The sequence below is a fragment of the Glandiceps talaboti genome, chromosome 17 (genome assembly GCF_964340395.1).
Source record: "Glandiceps talaboti chromosome 17, keGlaTala1.1, whole genome shotgun sequence".
Taxonomy (NCBI): Eukaryota; Metazoa; Hemichordata; class Enteropneusta; family Spengelidae; genus Glandiceps; species Glandiceps talaboti.
The window spans coordinates 18,311,050-18,338,714 of NC_135565.1; the positions used below are offsets into that span (position 1 = coordinate 18,311,050).

A 27,665-nucleotide genomic window follows, 5' to 3' on the forward strand; every position below is an offset into this window, starting at 1 on the left:
GGCGATGAGTGCAATTATTTTTATTGAAATACCGACATGTTTGTTCTTGGATTACTTACTTTCAAACCGTTAATCTTCGTCAGATGTTATTGTACAGTTCAATATTTAGCAAAATATAAGCTTATTCAACAGGTTTCTCGTAATGAAATATTTGACGAGAAAGTTGGCATACTTCTCATTTCTGTAAACGATTTTATGGAAAATAGAAGATAAATAATCATTATTGTAGTTTTTGACTATAATGTGAAAAAGAAGAAAGAAACTCATTTGAGACTCTACATGGTATCGGACGCGCGTCGCCATGCCCCTGCTCCCCCATAACCACCCCCACCCGCACCCCCACCCACCCCAACCGCAACCCCACACCAAACTCCTTGTTCAAAACCATCTTAATTTGCCTTGTCGCTCTATAATAATTACTTTATTAGAACAAGGTACAATAAATTTGTCAACGTACACATTTCCTCCCTATCGGCCCTCACTGGCATTATGCGATTAGTGAATGTCGCCCTCTAACGTTGACTTTAGATAGCTTACCCCCCTCCCCCCCCCCCCAAAAAAAAAAAAAAAAAAAAACACCCACTACAATGTTTTAAAGCATTTTTTACTACCAATTTTTGATATTTTATTTCTAGAAACAGGATTTTTAAACAAGAGCAAAACAGGAGCTAAAGCAAAATATTTAAAAATTTATATGAAAGTGTGATATTAATAAAAGTGAATGACGGTCTCATCGATTTTTTACAAGGTCTGTTCAAAATAGTTGCATGAATGTTTCATTGATAGAAAATATAAACCAAACAAACGCGTCTTTCACCTATGTTACTCGCACATGGACTAATATATTTGAAGTTGAAGGGCAATTTTCGCTTTTTAGCCACTAGAGGGCGCTCAATAAAGGCATGATTATTGACTTGAAAGGGTGACATAAATGCACACAAAATATGCGCTCACACACATACACAGGCACATACTTTATGATGCATGTCAGAATAGCGTGACAAATGTTAGTTTATACATACATAAATACATATCTACTTACCTGCCAGCATACACACGCAAACATATACATATATATATACATACTTACACATACACAGATATACACACACATACAAATAATACATACATACACACATAGACATATACATACATACATACATACACACACACATGCACACACAGACAGACAGACAGACACACACACAGACACAGTCTTTTCAAATAAAACCTACACACAACAATTGAATTCTGAGCATGAAGACAAATTATTTATTGCATGATTACGTAATGTACAAGAAAAAATGATGGCGGAATATGATAATGAGCCAGGAATAATATCTAGACAGCAATTCATAGCATGGCAAGATACCACATAATACTAACACTACGAGAACTATAAACACACACACACACACACACACACACACACGCACACACATGTATATATATAGAAACTAGCAGTACATACCCAAATACCATGGGTATGAATTTCAACTATGGAGGAGTTACAAGAACATCTAATACGTTCTAATCGGTGGAATGGCTCAAATTTTATAGCATGCGGAAAATACTCTGAAAAGTAAGCTCCTACTTTTTTAGGCTGTTTTTTTTTTCTTCAGAGATACTAGTATTTTTTGTCTTAATTTCAATCTCTCTAAGCAATGTTTTCCCATCTTGGCATTTTTTTATCATGAAAAAAGTTGAAATCGTCAAAACAGCTGTATGGACTCCTTAAGTCGATGGAAATTATAAATACTATAAAAAAATCACATTACTGGTATCAAATCTAATTAGAAGAAAAACAATGAAAAATAAATGACAACATAACGATTCACTACGTCACTCCTAAAAAATACTGAAAAATATGAAAGGTTCAATATTATACATTTAAAGTGAAAGTCTATACAATACACTACATTTAAAGTGGATATTGAAACGCATTTTTTAAAAACCCAGACATACAGAAACTGGTATAACAATACATAAAATTCACTAGTCTAGCATCAAAGGTCAGAGGTCAAAGTTCACACCATTATAAACAAATTGGATCTTTGTCTGCTAAGATCTCTAAGTAGACATTGCAATAATGAACAACTACGAATTACAACACCTGTAAGTATACTGAACTTAGAAAATCAACACTGACTTCGTCATTCCCCGTTTACTTTGTCGACCTTTCACCCCGGTTTGCCGATAAACTGATCACCCAATCTAGACTACACACAACCATCATAACATATAAACAAGGCTGACAATTTTCAAGACAAAATTACTGACATCATTTTTTTTCCTTATTTTTTTTCTTCTCCAAAAGCTACTGAAAAATCTCCAATATTTAGTAATCTGGTATAGGGTAGATGGAATACCAGAGGAGATTTGATAATTTCCCTGAATACTGCCCTCTATCATCCAAAAATCAAATAAATAGTGCCTTCTATCACCAAAATCACATGAACAGCGCCCTCTAATACTGTCACATTAAAAGTAACATCACATAACTTGTGCTAATCATTGCATAAAACCATCGCTTGCCATGATTAGCCAGCCAAATAGCTTTGGTTTGGTGCAATCAAATCAACTTTAAAGCAGTGTCTTCTGGGAAATACATAAAAGTTATGTGACATACATTTTGAAAGTCAGAACATCACTACATCTTGCTGCCATGGTTACGATGTCAAACAAAAATGAACTACCACCTAAGCATACAATATACTGTACATTTTTCAGTGACACTAGTACAACACAAATTAAGTACAAACATTATAAAGTTAAAATTGGTTAGAATGTCGGATATTAAAAGACACACAACTGTGAGCGACCTCTTTTTAAAATCACAGAAACAATTCTGAAATCAACTGGCTGTGTGCAATTACTGAAGGTTATCTTCCTTCTACAAGGTATAGTATATATCAATCATACTAAAATGAACCTTATGGGTGCTGTTGTTACACAAATTGTTGCTATCTGGCTCCTATCTAGCACTATTGAGAAGACTCATGGATTGTGAATTGTAAAAAAAAAAAAGTCACTTTGTGTTAAGAATGGCTACTGAGTAGAAAGTAGAACGAAATGTGAAAGATAAGTGTAGGAATACCTGGCATATTAGTTTGACCTGTTTCTTTAAAGAAGAAGTCGACTGGAATATGAACAGCAAAATTAGCACTGCAAAGATACTACTATTATTACTGTGTTCCTTAATTTTCAGAAAATATAGGTAAAAAAAAATCAGAAGTCAAGATTGAAAAACTCATACATCTCATCAACATTTTTGAGTATGTTTACATCGTAGCAGTTTTTTGGTTCACAAATGAGTACGTCAGGTCCAACACTACCAAAATGTAGCCATTACCGTGGAAACCTCATAAACGTTTATTTCAAATCACAAATTGAAGTGACTTACAGATGGCTTCTGTCCCAAGTGATGTCATGCAAATATGCAAAACTCAACGTGGTAGTAGGAACGGATGGATACAAGCTTAAATAATGATCACAACGGGACACATTGTACTTTCCAACAACAAAAAGTATGGCTGCTAAACTTGGAACATTTTGAACATTTGACCAACAAAATAAAACATTGTGTGATTCTGGTAGATAAAAGTAATGGCAGGCACAGACATATTATATCTAAGTCAAGTCGTAACTCCGTAAACAGATAATATCTTGGATTTTGGTTATAAATCATAGTAGGGAATGGAGATAGAGATATACGCTCAGATGAAAGTAATTCCACATGAAGAGTATGTCCTACAATCTGCTATTTCAGAGTACGTCCTGTATTAATTTCTTTCATTTTGTTAACCTGATGTTGAAATTTGGATGCCAAATATAATAATATCAAGATTGCAAATGTGAATCCAAACATCTATTGCGACACAAAAATGTTTGGTGAGACATGGGTACATATACACAAGTACAAACAACATTTTGTAATGAAGCCTTTTGTTATTCTTTCCTTGATTCATAGTGTGAAAACAAAAGCACTGGGCCCTTGCCCAAGAGAGGGCGCTATGTAGTTCGGTATGATACATATTGAAATACCAACTACTACTAGATAATCAAGACTATTCAATTTCATTCAATACACACAACACAGCCGCACTCCTTGCAGTATTTGGTCAAACAGCTGCAAACATTTCGCAGTGTGAGAAACAGCTTATATGATAGGATAACTGAGAAGAAGTTGCAGTCCACTGGCCAATTGAAAGCAAGCTTCTAACAGATCCAAAGAGCTTTTAACAGTTGACAGGAAAATGAATATTTGGGGCCTCAAAAGAAATCTACACTTCCTTTTGATTCAGAAGTGTCTATTTGTACAGAGGGGGTTTTCCAGTAGAGAGGGTCATATGGACAAGTAACTATAGGTTGATGAGGGTCTCTTCTCCCCTCTTGGGTAATAGTAAGAGTCCCTAGTGATAGCAGAAACACACTAAACAAGATAGCAGGTATGAGATAGAACACAGATTTCAGCAAAGCTGTTGTACAAATAAAAATACACAAATATTTTCATGTGTAATAAATGAACGAACTACACCAATGTTACATAGTTGATTAACAAAATATGAATATTAAAAATAAATCTGTAACATATCACATGAACTAATTGCCATGTTGCAAATTCTTTCATGAGTCATTTTCAGTTTTCACATGACATGTTCTAGGTATGTAAAATATTTAATAGATGCATCATTCAGCACTAACAGGACTCAACAATTTGCTCTACCAATATGTTGTTATTATGTGGTTACACAGTGTGGAATCCATGGCTCTTAAAAATATTGATGCGTGCATGTTAGCGCCCTCTATTGACAGTATTGAGTAAGTAATTAAAACGCTAGCCAAGTACACAGAAGTATAAATATGCTCCTCTGTCAACAATGTCTCATAAGGTTAATATTTTGTCAAAGTTCTCCTCTATCAATAAAGGTCCCATAAGGTCAGTATTTCGTTAAAATGCACACTTCTGTCAGCGCTATTTACAAGAATTCATGAGTATTTAAGAATTACGAATTTGGCAAACAAAACATACACAACGAGGTGTCGAAGACCTGGTCTGCTTAGAGATCAAACTCTCTCAATTTTTCTGTTTTGTAAAAAAATTCTACATCCTACTATCAATAATAACATTACAAAGCTGACATTCTAGATTTCCCTTCAAAATAGTCTAAAATGTCAAACACAAATAAGCTTTGTACACTGTTCCGTTCATCTCCTACAAGTCGACATCCAACAAGTCAATAAATGCCCATGAAGGCGATAACATCAATATTGACCTGGTAATCTGAATATTGCCTTCAATATGTCTTTGAAGTCATTTGAAAGAACTGGTCAATAAACATATGTATTGACAATATCACAAATATATAACCTCACTAGGTTTTACATGTCTACCTTAAATTACTAGAATGTAATATCAGATCAAGAAATAATATCCACTAGGCAATAACTCTTATATACACCTCAATAACGGCACTTCCACATGTAACATTCACATGTGATATTCACAATAATCTGAATATACACCTGCATGAAGTGTATTTCAAAAGGTGATATCCTTTGGGCAATAACTACGATATACACCTGTATGAATTACAGTTCAATGTGTGACATCAACAGGGCAATAACCTCAATATTCACCTTATAAAATGTGCTTATAAAGGTGACACCCACAGGGCGATAACTTTGATACACACCTGCATGAACTGCAGGTGACATTCTATATCCACTGGGCAAGAAGCCTAATATACATACACCTGTATGAAGATGTGAATCAGCAAACACAATATCAACTAGGCAATACCTCTGATATACACATGCTGAAATAGAGGTTGACATTTCTAATATCCAACAAGGCAATAACATAAATATACACCTGATATAGTTATTGCTTGCCTAGGATTCTTTGTGCTCCTTGGATTTCTCCGTATCTTCACTTTCTTCTCCTCCCTGCTCTGATTTATCATCAGTATCATCTTTTTCCCCCTCATCATTATTTGTCTCTTCCTTATCACCTTTCTTCCCATCATGCTCTCTTCTACTCTCCTCATCCTCTTTGCCTTCTTCTTTGTCATCCTCTCCATCTTTGTTCTCTTGGTGGCGCCGTTCATGTTTCTTCATGAACGCTTTCCTAGTGAAACCCTTACCACATATGGAGCAGACGTGTGGTTTTTCTGAAGAGTGAGTTACCATGTGTTGCCTCAGGTAACTTTTCAACTTGAAGGCTTTACTGCAAATATCACACTTGTAATTTTTGTCCTCGTTGTGAACCTAAACAAAAGAACACAAATTCATAAAATCAAAGACGAGATAAACCTCACAGCTACAACGCCCTCTGGTGATCACTGGAAAAGTCTATCACAGCAAACTGTGTCAAATTAGAGCTGTTGATGGTCAAGTGATTTGAAAAAAAAAAATAGAGAAATAAACAATGCTGTGAGATTTGGAACTGCTACACAGAGGAAGTACAACCTGGTTGAACAGTTTATTCAAGAGTACTTCAATGTTCTTGTTAAAAGTTAGTATAACAAACTAAAGTTTCCCCGAGTTTTATCAAGATTCCGAAACTGAAAAAAAGTACCAAGAACAAGCTTTCATATGACAAAGTTTGGAGCGATTTGAACAACTTTATTTTTCAGGTAAATTAATCTCTGACGGACATTCTACCGTAAAATACAAATTATAACGATCAGTTAAACTAACCTGTTTGAGATGCAAATTAAGACCAGCTCTATGGGCAAACCCTTTACCACATTCACTGCATTCATGTGGTTTATTACCAGTATGTGTGTTTTCATGGTCATCTATGTCTTGTTTTAATACCATTATATCACAGTGCTTACACTGTACACGTTCTCTGATATCTCTGTACACTACAGGACTGCTATCTGCATCTACAGGAATAACATGTTACATTTCTTTTAAACATGTACATACTATACACAAACCAAGTTGAACAAAAAATATGGAATTTATACCCTGGTTATTCTACGTCATGACAATGCTAATCTATGTTATGACAACATGTAACGTCATGGCAACTGGCATGGTGACAAAGCATGATCAAAAGGGACATGTAAAAATAAAATTTACAAAAAAAATTGTCTACTTTAAGGACAAGTACTGTACTTTCTGATTCGGGCAAGTGCTTTTTTATTTTTCTACTTGTTCAGTGGGTAAGCACATTTTTTTTTTCATTTGTTTATTTCAATGTGAAGCCTTGCAGATGGACGACTGTAGTTTTTTTCTTACCTGTCTTGAGATCCCCACACTGCAAGTTACTATTGACACACTGTTGATTGTCCTTGTGTTGCTCTAGGTCTTCTTGTGAAGTGTGAACTTTCAAACATGTCTCACATTTGAAAGCATCGGGATGACTACTATGTTCCTTGTCCATGTGTTTTTGAAGAACAGTCTGACTAGTGAAACACTGCTCACAGAAACTACACTTTATCGGATTCGTATCAAGGTGAATTCGCATATGACGTTTCAAGTTCTCTTCCGATTTGAATGAACGCCCGCAAAGCTCACACAAAACGGTTTTCGACTCTTGGTCAACTGAGTGCATATTTTTCATGTGTTGTTGAAGTCCATGGAAAAGTCTAAATGGAGATGTACTGCACAGACTGCATTGCCAACAGTGGTCGACTTGGTGGCCATCCAACATGTGTTTTTCAAACCCTGCAACACCTACGATACTCTCGTCACATATATGACAAGTAAATTGTCTCGTAATGTACGTTTTCCCTCCGGATTTTTTAAATGATCCCTTTTTCTTCTTCTTTTCCTTAACGGAGGTAGTATCGTCCTTTTCACTCGAGACCCTCGAATCTTTATCTGAAGATTTCCCATTTTCGACTTCGGAGTCATTCTCCTCTTTTTTCACAAACTTATCTTCACTCACATCATCGTTATCAATTCCTCCTCCTCCTCCTCTACCCCCTCCTCTCAACACATCCACATCAAATGGCTGTGCTTTATCTGCATTTTCAATGTCTTTCCCACTACTTGGGGAATATGTACTATCGCGAGCTTTTCCGGATTTTGGTCTGGCGATTTGCTCATGGACATAATTGATATGATTTCTTAGGGAGCTAAGGAGTCTAAAAGCTTGGTTGCATTGGTTACATTTCCATGGCTTAACAACGCCATGTTTTTCAAACATATGCTTATCAAATTTCGTTGCATGCACTATGTTTTCGCCGCAGACTTCACACGTGAAGTGGTGTTTTGTCCAAGCACGACGATTACTACTGCTGTTGTTCGGATCGTGCTTGCTTTGACAATGTCTTTCGTAGTTCTGGTGCGTACCAAACGCAATGTCATCACATTTCTCACATTTGAACGGCTTTGACACACCATGCATCTCACTCATATGTTTCATGTACTTAGTTGTCCATTTGAACATTTCGTTGCATTCCTCGCACGTAAACGACAATTTCCGATGTTTCCTCTTTTTCTTCAAAGCATCAGGACTGCTCTTCTCACCCTTCTCATCTTTCTCTCCATCATCACTGTCATCGTCATCTTTCTCACCAGCATTGACATCTGTGGATGTTTCCATAGCATTCTCCTCCTTTGTATCCATGGCACTTAATCGATCATCATTCCTAAGCTTTGAAAGCGGAGAACTATCTTCATCAGAAAACTCATTTTTGTCAACAAACATATCAGGAACTGTTGATGCACCCACTCTGCTGTCGTAGTCTAGTTTCTTCAGAGCGTTATCATCCTCATTATTATCATCAAGAGTTGTATCAAACCATGTTGGTTTTTCAGGTTCTGGGATTTCTTCCGGAGCTGGTTCTTTTTTGGCCTGTGTCTTATCTTTTTTCGACTTCCTACGTTTCTTCTCTGTCCCATCTTTGGATTCCTTTTTCCTTTCTGTGCTGCTTTCCCTGTTTTCACCACTTTTGGTTTTAAGTTTCTTGACAGTTTTATGTAACTCTGCAAGTTCTTCTTCATACTTGGTGTTGAATCCAACACCAGAGTACGCCATCATCTCCTCATTATTATCCATCTTCTCAACCTCATCCTCAATTTTCTCCTCATTCACTTTATTGGATAATGTTTCGGCACTCTCCGTTTTCGATTTCCGCGACTTGCGTGACCGCTTTGTCTTGGTTTCTGGTTCCAATGGTTTCTTCTCACTGCTTGGTTCAATCTTTTCAAACGAAAGACTGACATCAGGATGAATGGTCAGCACATGCTTTTCCAAAGTTGCATACAACCGGAATTTTCTCTCCGTTGGACAGTGTTCGCATTTCCATGGTTCATTGATGCCGTGTTTTTCCATCATATGTCTATCAAATTTAGTGACATATCGGATTGTCTCACCACACACTTCACAGGTAAATTCTCGATGTGTCCACTTTCTTTTCACTTTCTTATCACTTTCTTCTCTCTCCTTCTTGACTCTCAAGGTTTCCTTGTCATCATCACTTGCCTCAGGTTCTGACTCCTTCTCTGACGCAGGTTTACTTTCCACTGATGGTTCTCTATGTTTTTTCCGTCGACTGCTTTCTCTCTTATCCGGGCTTTCTGATTTTGATTGTTTCTTCTTCTCCCTTTTCTTCTCTTTTTGAGGTGTTAGTGCTGGGGATGAATCTTCTTTCTCCGAGTCTTCTGGTTCTTCAGTTTTCTCTTCAACTGGAAGTTTAACTTTATCTCTTCTTGATCGTCTCTTCCTCTCCGTCTTAACAGGACTAGGAGTCCTACTTTCACTTGCACTACCACTTTCTTCCCTTTCTGGTGGCATCTCTTTCTTTTTCTTTCTTGATTTCCTCTTCACTTTTTCTTCCTTTGGTTCTTCCGGCATGATATCATTGGTATCAATCAGTCCAATGTCGGCAGGAACATCTGGCTCTGCAGCCAAGAGTTTACGACGTTTACTTTTCCGAGGTGATTCTTCTTCATCTGAAAGCTCTCGTTTTCTGTGGAAGTCTTCCTCCTCCTCATCCCCACTATCAAAATTATCCGGTATCATAAGTTCATCCTGTTCATCCGGAAGATCCATATCTTCCTCAGCTTCCAGCTGCGGCATACTACTCTCACTGGGTCGTCTTTCCTCGATTCTTTCCTCAATCTCAGTCATTACTTGAGGAACAATTTCCTCAATTTCCTTGACTTCCGGAGTGAAGTCTTCTGTATGTATGGCAACTAGTTCCTGATTTGGTCCAATATCCCGGACCACTTTAATGATGTACCTACAATGAGAACAGATTTCAGACATTAGGTTGGGTAAGGCTGGTTTAGTAAATTCTATTCTCATGGCTTGATATTCAGTACGACTATTTTTTTGTTTTCATTGTTTTTTCCTGTGTTATCGGCTTTTGTATTTGGTTTTCATCTTGTTCATCATTTTCAGAATTTTCAGAATGCTGGTTGTAACATACATGTATAATAATAATAATTTTTATTTATACTGGATAGTTCTTTAAGTATATAAACACTTGTCTCCCAAGAAATCCAGTGAGGGCCATCCCTCATGGATTCAGTGTTAATGCAGGAAGAAACCGGAGTACCTGTGGAAAACCTGCGTTGTTCGGTAGAGTCAAACTGAATGACACTCTTCTTACTTACAGCGTGGTAAATTTAATCGAACCCTGAATGGGGTTCGAACCACGACCGCAGTGGTAAGAGGCAAGTGGTTTAACCACTCGGCCACCGACAACCCTATGTAGTCAATGTATGTAGTCTAGAATCACATGTGAACCAATACAAAGGAGCCCAACATACTAGCGACAATACTATGCAATTTACTATACAACTAAACAAGACATTCTCTCTTCATGAACACATACATTTGTAAAAATGTTTAGTCACAATACTGTATTTTACAGGTTGTCCAATTTGTACAGTTTGCTCTACTTCTGAGTACAATACCTGAATTCTTCATGGACTTAATACACATGAAAGAATCTTTAGTTTGAATTTGTAGTTGGAAAGAACTTTTTTAATTTCATTATCTTGAATTCACCAATCAGAAGGGTAGGACTCCCTAGGGCCATTACAGAGACGTCAGTTTTATGCAATAACTTCTTGAATTCACCAATCAGAAGGGTAGGACTCCCTAGGCCCATTACAGAGAGGTCAGTTTTATGCAATAACTTCTTGAATTCACCAATCAGAAGGGTAGGACTCCCTAGGCCCATTACAGAGAGGTCAGTTTTAAGAAATAACTTCTTGAATTCACCAATCAGAAGGGTAGGACTCCCTAGGCCCATTACAGAGAGGTCAGTTTTATGCAATAACTTCTTGAATTCACCAATCAGAAGGGTAGGACTCCCTAGGCCCATTACAGAGAGGTCAGTTTTATGCAATAACTTCTTGAATTCACCAATCAGAAGGGTAGGACTCCCTAGGCCCATTACAGAGAGGTCAGTTTTATGCAATAACTTCTTGAATTCACCAATCAGAAGGGTAGGACTCCCTAGGCCCATTACAGAGAGGTCAGTTTTATGCAATAACTTCATGAAAACAACATATTCTTTTCATTTGCTGTGCAACTATCAACCTACATTATCATTTCTTGGGAAGAAAATTGAACGGTAGCAATACACACCTGGTATTCTCAGTTTTAACCAATACACAGTTCTGGTCTTGATATGATGACCCTGGGCTGATATACCGTATCCAGGTAGGTGGTAACTCAGCCTCTAAATTATCTAATGGCTGGAACAGTGCAACAGAGGTATAGTCTGGACCAACAACCTGGGTTAAAGGTGAAAGGTCATAGGTTATATATCATTCATTATTTCAATGGTTATAGGCAAGGTCATAGGTTACCATCAACCATTTCATTGGTTAAAAGTAATGTCATAGGTTATCATCCATTATTCCATTGGTTAAAGACAGGTCATAGGTCAACATCTACTATTTTCATTGGTTAAAGATGAAAGTTTTAGGTCATTATCATCTGTTTTCATTGGTTAAAGATAAAATGTCTTCAGCTCGTTGCTTTTTTCCTGATGTATTTATTTTACTTGTAATTGATTTGATTTTCCATTTCTCAGCATGTTTCCTTTCAGTAGTCATATCCCAGAATTTCACAGATATTCCTGGTTTTCAGTGTTTTAAATCCATATTATTTCATTTCTTTCGAAAAATACAGTTGTCATTCACACTGCTCTTTGACACTCTTCATGTATCTTTTGAATCTAACCTTTGAGTGACATCAATTTTTGTCAAACTGAGCCCATAAGAGCTATACAAACAAACCAATTTCCTTTCTTTCACTATTTCAATATTCTTTCTCCCAAGGGGGTTCTGTTCATACACAAGTAATTACTTGTTCGGCATGAGAGAATTAAATTTAAAATACTTTTGGTGAAATTTTACTTACCAACCACTTATCTCTGGTTTCAGCTGGCATAAATTTCATGGTAAGTCTGCCTTGGTAAGGACCAAACTCTGTATCCACGGGAACATCTTGCTTAGCCCACACACTTATTTGTAACTGTTCATCAATCTTCAAAGTCAGTTCTTTAGGAAGATCTACAGGCCTTCTCACTCCCTGCGAACAAAATAAGCAGACCGCAAATTCTATAAATCGTCTATATATTCTCATCATTAATTAGTATATTTCAACAACTGACAGAGGCAGTAACATTTCATTGCATTTTAAATAGCGCCCTCCATGGTACAATGACAAGCCTTACAGTATATTATCTTATCCTCAGTAAACACCGCCCTCTATGGCAACATATAACGTGGGTTGTATGCAATATTCTTTATACACAATCTGTATTTCAGTGTTGTTCTGTTCTATTGACTACATGTCCTATATCTGTAAAGTAAATCAATGATATCACAAATTATACATTGCACAGGCCACGTTATTCTCATTGAACAGAAAAATATTGATTATATAACATGATCATTCCACGTCATGACAACCAGTGATCATTCCAAGTCAAGGCAACCCATGTATACATCACTGGTTCTGCAGTGCTCAAAGTATGTCATAACATTCTAAATTAAATTGCCATTATTTTCTCGAACTTTTCATAAATTATACTCGAGAAGGTATAATTATATAATTCTCCAATATTTCCTTCATTCAGGAAAATAACCCATGACCTAAGGATTTGTCACTACTCGTCTAGCAACTCGTAGTGACCAGTCCCCTTTCAAAATGTACATCACTCGTATTTTTCTCTTCTAAATGAAGAAAACTATCAGAGAATAACATATAAATGTCCATTTCATACACCTTTAAGGGCCCAGAAACAATTCAACATATAAATGTAAGTCTGATATATTTTTACAAATTTCTATACTGACCTCTTTAAACAGCATCTCCTCTTTTTGTTCATCTTCACTGTTTTCACTGCTACTCTGTGCCTCCATCTTGTCTGTACTGCTTTGGTCTCGTGTCACACTCAATGTATCAGATAAACTATTCTGCATACTCATCAACAGTTTCAGTTGACTCATGGCTTGTTGAATCTCACTTGACTGTCCTGGACTAGCCTGAGGGAGCCGACTAATTGTTCTTTCAAGTGTCTGCATCACATCTGTGAATGGCGGCAAACCGCTGGCTCCGTCATCGGGACTCATCTTCTCCGGTGTCGCTTGCATCTTAATTATCTCTGTCTGAAGGGGTATGTCAGCTGCCTTGATGCCGTCAGAAACATGGGTGTCTTGTAAAGGACTGCTACTTACTTGTGTTTTTTGCTGAATGGCTGCTGATTGATTGGATGCTGTACTCTGTACACTACTGGGGCCGCGGTAATTTCCTGATGTGACAGAATCATTGGAACGTGGTGCAGGGTATGGTGACATGGTTGTTGTTGCTGTTGTTGCTGTTGTGAATGTTGGTGAGTACCCTGAGGTGAAAGATGGCGTTGCTGGTGTTCTCGGTGCCATGCTGTATGACTGGTTGCTTCCTGGCATGGACGTTGAGTCTTGCTCTTTCTGTGGTTTGTTAGTAGGCATCATAGAGCTGGCAGTAGTAGTTGGTGGGGGTGCTGTCGCCAATGGCGTTGATGGCCCTGACGTTGTTGCGGGGGACATGTGTGAGTAAGCTGTCTGCGACCTAGCTGGGGTAGACGCTGTGTAAGGTGATGTGGTAGTGATGGTTGTTGCAGTCATGGACTGGGAATAAGTACTTTGAGGAGAGGCAACATTACTACTGCTACCTTGGCCAGAAGGTCTGCTTGCTGAATAGCTGCTATTGCCCGTTGCACCGTACGAACCCCTCGGTACAGGTGCCGATCCTGGCAGACTCTGCGTGACAGGGAAATATGGTGTCTTGTCACGCTGACTACTACTCATAGTGGTTTCTGTGACAGGTATTGTTGCTGTATTTGCTGGTTGGGAACTCCAGAATGATTGGTTTGATGAGGTCATGGACTTCTCCATAGCTGTGGCGGCAGCAACACTCGACACACCCCTCGCACTCGTTGTCGAGTAACTCATTGTTGGTATGTCCGTCTGCCTGGAAGCGGTGTGACCCAAACCACCAAAACTTCTCCCACCAGCCATATGAGTGCTGTAATCCGATCTTGAAAATCCCATAGCATCAGATCTTGTTGGTAAATCAAATGGCTGCTGGCTCCTGGACATGAATGATGTATCAGCAGTCAGGTGACTTCGACTTCCACTTGTCATTTGGGATTGCTCTAGCGGGAAGCCCATTTGTGCTGTCTGCTCCAGAGCTGACGTGTTACTACTTGCCCGACTGAGACTCCGTCGTTCGGACGTGATAAAGTCTGAGTGCATGAGACGGTTTGTATTTAATGGATCGGATGCACTATTATAGCGGTATGGAGGAAAGTCCTGCATGGACGTGGATTCATTCTGACTCAGGTACGGTGAATGTGTGGAGCTCATTGACGGAAAAGTGGGCATGACATCGCGACCACGCTGAACTGTCTCGGTCATACCAAACTGATTTTGAGTACTGCCACTCGGGAGATTCATGGAGGGGTGCATTGTGGGATTGCTGCTATTATAAGTGTTGGAGTATGGCATAATTGGATTGTATGACAACCCAAGACCTTGATGAAGTCCAGAGTTGAGCATCCTCGAAGACATTGGGTTGCTGCCAGGCATATTACTCTGGTTATGCGGTGAAGCCATATTCCACTGCGACCCCAGGGGGTACATACTGGACTGGTTGAAGTTCGTATGAGGATTCATACTGTGGGTAGTCCTAGACCTGGAGTGAGAGGATGAAGAATTGGTCCAATCAGAAAACAGTCTGTCATCTGTGTTCATTCTATCAGCCAATGGAAAGCCATGGAGGTTCCAAGCATAATGGGAAGACAAAAACACATCTACTGGATCAGTGTCCGCATCCCATAACTGGGATAGAGTAGGGAAACCTTTGTCAACAATGGTTGCTTTGCGTTAGTCCAAAATATTAAAATCCAAGGATGGTTGTGAATTCCAAGTATCGTTAGACCTGTTGATGAAATGAGAGAGAAGAGTCAATTAAATTGCATGAAAGAAATAATGAGTAGGAGCAGTGTTCTCCACGACGGGTTTTAGCAGGGCGCGGCACCATGGTATCAGGCACCCTGGTATCAGGCACCCTGGTATCAGAACAATCCGTGGAGAATGTAATCCACGATCATGGGAATCAAAACTTGGGTTTAACATGCTAAAAGAGCCAGGGATTTTATCTCAGGTTTTCACAGTGTTATATTATCAGTGCAGCTACAAAGACTACACAGGATAATTCTTTAACCCAGGACAACTTTTTCTTAATCGGCCCACTTTGAAAAAGGATTAAAACATTAGGTGTGAGAAACAGTTGTCTGACAAAGCTATAGAAACAGTTGGTCCAAAAGAAAAGAATAATCCTATGCAATCCTCATTTCTCCACTGATAAGATAACACAACTGCAAAAACCTGGGACTGAAACCCTGGCCTTTAAGTTACCCTTATGGGAAATGAACCTTTACAGCAGGTAGATCTGGACATGGAGGCAACATCACATACTATCTGGATCATGTCTCTCATCTCTTGTCCTAGTTAGTGTAGCCTTTGGCTCACAAAAGACAACATTACATCTATTCAATGACCTCTTATTGACAGTTGATTATACAGTATATATAATGGTATTATTCCACTGGGACAATACACAATGCATTTATAAATAATTACAGCTCTTTCATTATTGTATTTCTGGTTGAATGACCACACTTATTAGAATGGTGAAACTCTAGATATGTAACAAAGACAGTCTAGATACTTGGCTAGTAATTAGATTATTAGCACACTTACCACATTGTACTTACTATCTTAAGGGGGGGGGGGGGGACAACATTATCCTGCTGTCAACTAGTCCAAACTCCTATCTATCACCTATATATAAGTTGCTACACATTCAGTGTGTCCTGTGTCATGGTGTTGACACAAACACAAGGAAGTCATAACTGTTATGAGCTATTTAATGCATGATAGATCTTATTATGTTTCTATACAACAAATGATCCATGAATTATCACATGACTGACAATGATAGCACCCTCTAGAGTTCACACTAGACCATTACACAGAAGTGGATTCCATCTTGATCAATAGAAACAGATGTGGTGACTACCATTTTCAATAAGTTTCATGGGACTCCCTTTTATTACACCTATCTTTTGCTAGAATAAAATTACACTAAGTTGTACAAATTTACAAAATTCTAGTAGTATTCTAGCAGTTCTCTGGATTACGACAATTCACAGTATGGAGTGACATTCACCAGACAGTATTACAGACTTTGACCTTTGACCTTTGACCTGCAGACACAACAGTTCAAAAAAGGTCCTCTACCAATATAGCTACATGTAGATTCAATAAACAATGCTTATCTAATCAGTAAAAAAATAAACCCTTATAACCAAATGTTAAAAATGCAGTATATTTATGAAATCTACTGTTTTTTAGATCCCCAAGGAATTTCCTATCTAAGGGGTTGAAACATATATGTAGATATGATCCAGGACCATTTTTGGAAAGAACTTTTAATTGCAACCAGACTTAGTTTTCAAATTACAACTCAATATTTAACTTCTGAGTCCAATCCCTGGATAAGCAACACTATGCAAGGTTTATCACGTAGTCTGGAACAAAGTCCTTTATACTCACAGATCACACTTTAGATTTCAAGGACATAACTTCACCTTCAAGGTCAATACCCACTTGAACACAAGCAACAATTTGTGAAGTACATGATCAGTGTGTACATTTGAATGTTTATAACAAAACCCTTGGTCACATACCAAAAGTATTATATGTTAGTAATAGTATTACAGATCTGAAGATATTTTGAGGATTAATAACCTTTATCTTCAAAAATAGTCAAGAGACTACTTGTAACTGGAGGGAGGGGGGATTTGAGGACATTTTCCTCTACAAAACAAGAAATAAATAACAAAGTCAAAAGATTTGACAAACATGACCCTTACAAAAAATCTCCCGAGGGACTGGCAGCCAGTCTAAGCAACACAATGCAAGATCCATGTACCATTGGAATGTGGTGGTTACAATCCTCAGTACCTTTATGAGGTATTCTTTATGGATTTCAGGATTTAACTATTTAAGACTGATGTAGGCAAAAAACTTGAACTTCAATGTCAATCTGTTCACAAGTTGAGAATGCACATTACATGTACATTGTAGACAAACTCTATATCCCTATCAACATGCTAAACTTTTTTTTACGACTTTGGGAAGAAAATAATAAAATCACGAAAATTATGGAGTCTTGCAAGAGACTGTGGATGCGGGAACTGACATCAACTTTAAAAGACAATATTACACTGTTCTTCCCATTTGTAATGGCTGTACATGTACATCTGATGAGAAGAAACCAATAACACAGAGACCATATGGAAAACAACGGAAAACAACAGAAAACATAAAACTACCTGAACTAGAAACTCGCATATGAAAAAAATAAAATAAAATAATAAAAAATTTAAAAAATCTACCTACCCCATCTATTCTAAATTTGAATGTAATCGAAACCACACAATTTTTTTTTTTGCCTGACTATCAAGGAATAAGCCGACATAAACCATGTAACTTGTAAGGTCATCCACAAATGAGACTGACATGATAGAAATGAATACACACAGACACACCCCAGACAAGTGTACATTTAAATGAAGGTCACACACAGGTTGTATACTAGACATGTATTGTGTTTATATCAAATACTTGACCAAGCTATGGCCCACACCTTCCTTTTGTACTGACTAATGAATATTCAGAGTTAGGGGCCATGTATTGAAAATCTCAATCATATTCAGTCTCCAAGGCCTAACCATTTCTTAGAGTCTTTTCCTCTTCATTCATTTCATGCCTATTTCCCCCTTTCCCCTTTTTTTCACAAACAGGACGTCTTTCACCGTCAAAAGAACATATTCTACTGATTTGTCACTTTGATATAAGACTCAGTTTCATTTACATATGTATAACATCTCCACTGTGTTGCTTCTGTTCATTTTCACTTTCAGTTCATGGCATGTTTCAAATAAAACTGTCACCAAAACTTTTTATTTCCTTCAAGGACATGAGGCCTCGTCCAAAACTTTCAGAACCAAAACACTTTAATCAATATTTTAATTTACAGAAACTGAATGCCAAAACCTACAGTACTTAAACTCTATTCACCCTGACAAAAATATTTACAACTGTTAAAGTCAGGCCACAGTAATACCAGAAGTCTGTGGGCAATCAAGAAAAGCACACAACTGTTGAAGTCAGGCCACAGTAAGATCAGGAGAAGTCTATGGGCAATGAAGAAGAGTATAGATTTGTTATTTAAATGTTCGGAAAGTCTTCAGAATTGTTTGTGAGGGGAAGGAATTAATTCACTCGCGTGAGTTCCCCTCAACCACAAGTTATTTTTGCTAGGTCTTTCCAGCAATATATGGCTGAATATACACACTGAGTTGTATAAATTGGACTGGAACTTTCCCCTCTCTAGTTACAATAAATAGTACTCACACAGACATTCAGAAATTTTAGAGAGGGGAAGGTGATCATATTTATCAGAGTTCCCCTCCTCTTTGCTTATTGATGATTAAACTAGAGTTAGTTGTGTAAATATGTCTTGAATTCCTGTCCTCTTTGGTTACAACTCATTCCTCTCTCATCCACAAAACAATAACAGATCAGAGACCCCCATTATTGCACTCTACGTCAGGTCATCCCACTCAATGATATCAAAAATGTCATGTATGCATTCATTCATTTGACCTATGACCTCGACTGGTCTATATCAGGATGTTTGAAGCATACCAACGTCACAGTAGCTAGGGGGTATTATACATCAATTGAAACAGGAGTAGGTCCTAGTAGTACTGTGACCATAGCTTTACTACATTGCAAGCACTTTACTACAGCAGCAATACAGGTTCCGGCTGACAAGTTAGACACACACTAAAACTATCTGTTGTTCACTGTAGTAGATTACACAAGTGGATTGATAACGGTGCCTTGGAATAATTATTATAATCCTGTTATAAAAATAGTATGGCCGCTGCAAAAAGCTAGCTATTAGAAACGTCACTCAACTGAGAGTAATGCCCATTCAATAGCTTATGGCAACATGTCGTGACAATAATTTTACATTGCCTCTATCTTAGTCAGCCAAAACCTGGATTGCCACTACATGTAGTATACATGTACATTTATCTCTAATACCAATGTAAATGACCAATATGGTGTACACTTATATATTTTTATGACGGGAACATTCATTCTATTGCACAATCTTCAATTAGTTCCTAAAGATTATTTTTACACAATAAACTACTAGTGAAATGTCAGACTTGGTAGGAGAAGGCAAGAGCTAGACTGTCGACAGTCGCTCGTGCCTTTTTTCCCTACGTTTTATCTAAACTTAAGTCGTTGCGGCTCTCCAATCCGCCGCAATAATACTATAATCGCATACTGATATCGAGAGCTACGGCCTTTGGCCCTCGATATCAGTATGCGATTATAGTAGTGTTGTGCCGGATCGGAGCGCGCCGACAACTTAAGTTTAGATAAAGCGTAGGGAAAAAAAGGAGCGAGCGACTGTCGACAGTCTAGGCAAGAGCCAAAAACCCCCCACATGACTGGATTCTCTAGGCTAGTTGCATGTATACAGTAGCAAATACTAACACTACCTCACATCCTGGACTACCCACATCACTTCCTTGTCATGAATGAATGATATATGAACACTATACTTGTATTATCAAAGATGTCACTGACATCGTGTTTCAATTCTTTGTTGTCATGACAACATATTCATTATAACCTGACCTATCAGTGTGGTTACTAGGCAACTCAAGTGCAAGACAACACTTGTGATCTTTATGACACCAGTTGACTATAACAGTTTGTCTTGTAAATACTATTAGCACACAACATCCCCAGGTGCTCACCTCACCATACCACGATCAGTGGAACTTTGTAATAATGTGTCCTCTAGCTAAACTTAGTCACTTCGTTTTTATTATCTTTACACCACTATTTCTTGTGACTGATTCACCAAAATGTGGTGTTCCCCTATCCCTTATTAAGTGGTGACACACAATACAATAATGTGTGTTTTCATTTTGACGAACCACGAAATAGTTTGGCTCTCGTTAGAGGCCAAATTTCTTTATATGAAAGTGGAGAAAAGTGATCTACAAGGCATACTCGGATTTTGCACTTTCTAGTCAAAAGAACAAGTGAATTAAGAATGCAAAGCAGTGTACCAGTTATACAATAGATGATATTTGTACTCAGGCTAGGGAGTTACAGTTAGGAATAGGAATAACATAGGACTCCCTAGTATGGAGCTGATTGTATAATTTACAAGTACTGTAAACGCACTAATTAAGGGCGGGTATTTAATTTAGCGGATTACGCGGACAAGAAGAAGTCGCGAAATTAAACCCCCGTTAAAAATAAAACCTAGACGTCAGAACATCCGGTCACATTGCATCACCTCTACACTCATCCCATCCACACGTAGTACACACATGCAAACGGGAAAATATACGCAACGAACACAATCAACTCAGTGGACATGACGAGTTTATCTTTGCACTGTACAACGTTTTAATCAACCATCAATAAAAAAAAAAACTACATTTCTTTCAGGAAAATAATCTCAATTCTTGTTAAATCAAATCAAATCTCGCCAAAACGCCACGGGAATAAATTCAAAAACAAAGTGTAGAGTTCATCAAAAGTTACATGGTAAATAAAACAACGTACTGCACTACTGATAACGTTCTGTGTGAGTTTATTATCAAATACTAGTAACAGCCAGCTTACGTGAAACAGGACAGTATACCGGCCTCCCTAAATCCACTACACAATTTGTCATTATGACGAGACAGTTCTTGAACTGCTGACACTAACCACTTCGCATGGATTGGCTTCAGGTACGAGAGTTTCATATCAAAAGTTGGGTCGCCACTTTCCTCTGTCAAAGACGCGCACACTTTGTCGGCATACCACTTCTGAAACTCGCTCTTCAGTAGGTCCTTGAACACTTTGTTTACTGACAAATCTAGAGGCTGGAGTCTATCTGTACATGATGCAGGAACAAAAACGGGAGAAATGTTCAGATCGCGAAGTTTCTGAAGCAATGAGTCCGTACGATGAGCTTTGTATACGTCGAATATTGCCACTGCTTGTTGATCGGCGGGAAGCTCGAGGCTTGCTCGTGTCTCTTCTACGTAGGGGGCGATGACCTTTTCAACGTACCGTAGCATTGATGCTTCCGTTGACCAATGACTCTCGGTGTGGTGGATGTCCCAACTAGCGGGAAATGTGTATGACGGGTGACAACGATCTGTTTTGCCTTGATAAAGCAGTTGTGGTGGAAGGAAGTGGCCATCGGATGAACATGCGAAGACAGCGGTGATCTGGCGTTTGTCATCAAGACCCGAGATCGGAACTTGATGTGACCCCTCTAACTCCATCGTCCATTCACCAGCAGGAATTATGGAAACGCCCGTTTGATCCCAGTTGACGACGAGGGGTGGTGGAATGTTGTATTCTGTAACTGCCGTCTCAATTCTCGTAAGAAATCCTGCTTTGAGTTCATCGAAGTCATCGCCAACGATTTTCTTACATGCTTTGGTGCCTTTACGTTTGACGTACCCCATACGACGTAGCAACGATCGCGCCCACTCTGTATTCAGCGTGATATGACCACCAAATTCAGACAGCAGACTTCGGTTTTCACTGAGAATCAGGCCTTTAGCAATACCAAGGACAATCGATGTGTTGACTACACCACCCTTTAGACGTAGTTGCTTGATGTAGGACTGCACTTTAGAATCGAGTTCTCTACCAAGTAAAAGAGGGCGGCCACGGGTGGTTGGAGTGGTGTTTTCAGTGTTATTGACGATGTTTTTTGTGTACCATTTCTTCATTCCACGGATCGTACTTTCATTGATAGGTTTTTCGAGTTGCTTGTTGAAATGTCGTACTGCATTAGCGTTACCATTTAGGATAGCGTATCTGGCAATTTTCGTTTTATGTTCATCATCGTAGTGTTGGTAGGTACCACGCTTTCGTTTTCTAGTTGTAGCAGTCACTTCGTCGTTGATGATAACCATCGCCTCTGGGGAAATGCCACAGCTATCTACGTCATCTTGGTTGTTTGGATCAGGCTGAAACGGTTCTGATGGCGGCTGATAACTTTTCTGTACGAAGTAACGTCTGATACCGAAGGAAGACATGCTTACACTTCACTAGTAATCAGGAGTAATGATAGAAATGACTAAAACACAGACTGTATTTATAGAAGAATATCTTTTAATGTTCCGGCTGTGAAATAGGTATTCCTTTTCGGCATCATGTCGGTTTATGTTTGTTTACAGAAAAATATTCTTTCAACATGCGGCTGTGAAAACATTTAATTGTTACAAGGTAACACTCTCATACATACAATAATGATCAGTTACAGAGGTGTTAACGCAGTTTTTATTCAAAGGTGATCGCGGCGTGTCACACACAGCATACAACAATGAGCTTTACAATTCATACTCTTTGTACTCTCTTTTGAGAATCCGCCTATTTAAATCCCGCCTATTGTTTCAAGAGAGTGAAACCGCGAAAAAAAATACGCGCCCTAATAAGTGCGTTTACAGTATGTCTGACAGTGGACCAAAGTTTACAATAGAAACATCTTTGTATTCAAGCTAGGGCATTGGTGTTTTGTTATAACACCCATGTACTGGGCTAATCAACATTCATGTACTGGGCTAATATACTTGTAGACTCCATAGATGTTGGCCTGGGTAACATGGTTGGGTAGTCTGTCTGGTGATCATAATAATATTGTTTTTTTATAAAAAGTGCTTTTAGCTTATTACCCCTGGCACAGATCTATAGTGGCACAACGGCCTGTTATACTTCCTCAACTCCCTGGGGAATATACAATCCCTTGCAGGGATCAGAGGGTTTCAAGTTCAAGTACTCCTTCTGACCAATTTTTCTCCTCGTTTACTACATGTACAAAGGTGACTGCAAGAAATACTCACAATGTGAAAACATCACTGCACGTTATTGGAGGAGCTTTGTAACAGTATTTTAGGGGGTCCAACAGCATCCCTACACCAGCATACCATGAACGCTTACTCCCTAGCTTCGCTCATTTAATGATATATCTCCCAAACTACAAAGTGTAAACAAGGCAGCTTCAAAATCTGAGCCACACGACAAACTAGCAGAACTTCAAGTCAAAAATTGATTGAAATATTTACCAAAATGCAAATACATTTTCTGGGAATTGTAATGTAATGTTTATATGTAAACAATACCAGCCAGTCTCAGCTGTACACTTCTATGACTTCATACATATACTGTATACAAACATATTAATTACTGTGTAATTTTACACCTAGTGGTTACAAAGCTATAACATATACCAACAGTTAGTCTAGTTCCCTGGTATCATTACCAGTTACACCTCCACTCATGTTGGTATCCAGACTACCCAACAGTATACAGCTTCAAGACAAAAAGTACACACATAAATATGTACAAATGTAAGCATACACTAACTATGGGTCACTGCTTTAAACTGGTTTTAAACAGAAACAGGTGATTTAGTCAATAGAAAAGAAAGACTATACACTAGTGTTCATACGTTTATGCACTTTCTTTTGTTTGGTTCTGTGCTTGTCTGTAACACCTTCTACAGTTTTCATCACATTGACCACTGGACAGAATATAGCTTGTGCATGTATGTATGTACACCAATCAGGGGTGAACAAATCCACTGGTCCTGGGTCCGGGACTTGCGATTTTTTGGGCAGACCACACAAATTTTACCTTGTCTGGTCCGTTAGACCAGTACCTTACTGTTAATAACTATGTTAAAAAGTCGTCTGAATATACAGATTCATAGGTAAGATTTAATGTTTCACATTAGCAGGACCTGGGACCACTAATTCTTTCAGCGGGACCACTGGATTTTTTAAGGCACTGGTCTGGGGACTGCCAGTTCACAAAATGATTTGTTCACCCCTGCCAATATTTTCAACATTTGCACTGTACCAAAAATGTAGCCAAGATCAATTTTGCAAAATTTCACAGAAGAAATAATATCAATATTAACATATTTAAATTTGACTAAATCTTGACTATCCAGTAATTGAGAAAAATTAAGAAATTTGCATACATCCTAACCTTTCATCAAATTTAAATATATATAAAGATCGGGACCTAACTTAAGCAATTAAGTTAGATATACTATATTGAACTTTTGATGTTGCCCCTTAGATTGGTGGAAAGCAATAGAAAATTGTAGATGAACAGTTAACTAGGCGAGGTCTGACTTTAGTTTGTTGTCAGGCAAATCACATCCTACTGTGTGTGTGTGTGTGTGTGACTTGTGAGTCAGTATTGCTACTTTTCAAAGCTATCACATTACAAGTGACATAAAACGGACAGACTGCTGGACAGGAGACTTCAAACAAGACAGCTACTGAATACATAATGAAGATACTTATCAGATACTAGTACAAATAATGAACATTGATGTCGACTACATGGATCATTCAGTAGATAGTAGAGGAGTAATCATGCTGTGAATTAGGGGTAGGGAATCATTAGGTTGGCGATATGCAGATATTTACATCTGACATCGTGGACAGAAAATGGGTACTTCTTTACTTTACCTTGATATGTCGTATACCAAGAGCACAAAAGTACACTGTAATATTTGCTGCGAATTAGGGTTATGGTACCATTAGGTGGACAGCATGAATACATTTAATTTTAACAATGTGGACAGAATAGACACTTCTTTATGAACACTTATACAGTGTCCGTCTTATACAAAGTTACAAGGGTAATAAACCTTTGACATATTGAAAATCCCACTCAAAATCATTTCATTTTTTGCAAAAAATGGTAATGAAACAGTCACCAGACTCAAGATTCTCCCTTCCTGGCAAGTATAAAGGTATCTCTTGGCCCTGTTGTAGAAAAATTCACTCCCTTCCTGCCATTTACACCCATATGTCATTAGTATGGTAGCCCTCTCATTGAAAAATTCACAAAAGAACACTACCTACATATGCAGAGAACACAAAAGCACAATGTAATATCTGTGAACAGTATGGTGCTAACCACAATGGAAAGTGTTTAGGAATTAGTAACAGTCAACAATGAATCACCCAATGCCTGTATAGACAAGTCTATGTGTTGAATTGATATTCTAAGCAAAAGTCACTCCATTACTATGCAAATTGGACACATTAGTATGTAGCGTTGATAACAACAACACATACTTTTTCACCTACTTACAAAAAGAATACCACAGTGAGTGTCAAGGCATTTCAAGTTCATTACAATCTAGAGGCGAGCCATGGCTGTGAATCCTTCCAAAGTCAAGGGTGGCCTCTAGACTAAGACATTAGAGTTCTGAACCAATTTGAACAGCAGTCCTGCATTTTGCTGTTTGCAAAAAGAAAGTTATAGGGTGTAATGCTACCTGTATTTAGTTATCTATGATGTCTAGTGGTCATTCTAGTAAATATATAAATGTGACTGCATTGGACATTCTAAATGGGTTCAATTTACATCAATTCCAAATGGGTTGGCTGGGTATTTTTGCAGAGATCACACACCTACACGTACTTCTATTTGTATTTGATTCATACAAAAAAACAGCTATTGTTGTATATTCACAACTATACCCCCCCCCCCCCACCCATTTAAAAAAGATTATTTGACATTTCAAAAACACCTACATATTCAGCCGACCAATCAAATTCTATTTACTCAGAAATTTTGAGTACATAGTACACATAGTACATAGAATTTGATTGGTCAAAGTTAACGAGGTCACAAGAAGAAGTCAAGAATGAACCAATGTCCCGCATGTAATCTAATATGGTTGTCTTAAAATAACTGAAAAAACAGACAAGTATTGAGTATATTTTATTGCATGACAGGGATCAAGGAACTAACAACAAAACACACATCTAATTTGTAAAAGGACCTTGACCTTTAGCCATTGCTATGGGATACTGTGATATGTACTAGTATTCAGATTTTGACACCTGATATATATCAATTGTACACTCTACAACTACACATACTAATTTGTAAACTGACAATTACTGATAGTGATACTTCGGGTCACAAACTTCACATTATTCGGGAAAGGCAAAATATGACAATTCTAGTCTGCAGGTACTAAGGAATGGAGTTCTATCTATCTATGGTATCACAGCGCTGCAGATTCTAGTGATTGAGATACATCATGTACAATGTATGTGTATTTGTAAATATATGTATATTTCTGTCTACACTCCTGTAGTTGGCAGGTACTACTGTAGTAAACTCAGTATTTCTCTGAATGTGGCTGTCTGTCTAGGTTGCAGGTGCAAGTGATCTAAATACTTCTATGTCTGTTTGTTATAACAAAGTACATGTAGCTATATGTACATCACTGTATACATATGTCAAGTACAAATATACACACATGTATTTATCTACACCTGTCAACTATAAAGTACATGCATATGTAGCTATCTGTACATCACGTGACTGTACACACATGTCAAGTACAAAGTATACACACATGTAGCTATCTGTACATCACTGTACACACATGTCAAGTACAAAGTATACACACATGTAGCTATCTGTACATCACTGTACACACATGTCAACGACAAAAGTACATGCACATGTAGCTATCTACATCACTGTATACACGTCGTCAACTACAAAGTATACACACATGTAGCTATCTACATCACTGTATACAAATGTCAACTACAAAGTATACACACATGTAGCTATCTACATCACTGTATACACGTCGTCAACTACAAAGTATACACACATGTAGCGCGATCTACATCACTGTACACACCTGTCAAGTACAAAGTATACACACATGTAGCTATCTGTACATCACTGTATACACATGTCAAGTACAAAGTATACACACATGTAGCTATCTGTACATCACTGTACACACCTGTCAACTACAAAGTATACACACATGTAGCTATCTGTACATCACTGTATACACATGTCAAGTACAAAGTATACACACATGTAGCTATCTGTACATCACTGTACACACATGTCAAGTACAAAGTATACACACATGTAGCTATCTGTACATCACTGTATACACCTGTCAACTACAAAGTATACACACATGTAGCTATCTGTACATCACTGTATACACATGT

At 38.0% G+C, this 27,665-nt stretch overlaps 1 protein-coding gene across 1 annotated transcript; it reads right to left on the bottom strand.

Moving 5' to 3' along the window:
* Positions 1-5,634: 5,634 nt before the first annotated feature.
* Positions 5,635-14,083, bottom strand: LOC144448399 (uncharacterized). The gene is made up of 6 exons (XM_078138627.1): positions 13,285-14,083; positions 12,344-12,514; positions 11,564-11,712; positions 7,252-10,205; positions 6,703-6,893; positions 5,635-6,270 (listed from the first exon to the last, which is right to left on the bottom strand). Exons 1-6 carry the CDS (start codon positions 14,014-14,016, stop codon positions 5,896-5,898), a joined length of 4,572 nt encoding a protein of 1,523 aa, XP_077994753.1. The 5' UTR covers positions 14,017-14,083; the 3' UTR covers positions 5,635-5,895.
* Positions 14,084-27,665: the final 13,582 nt, after the last annotated feature.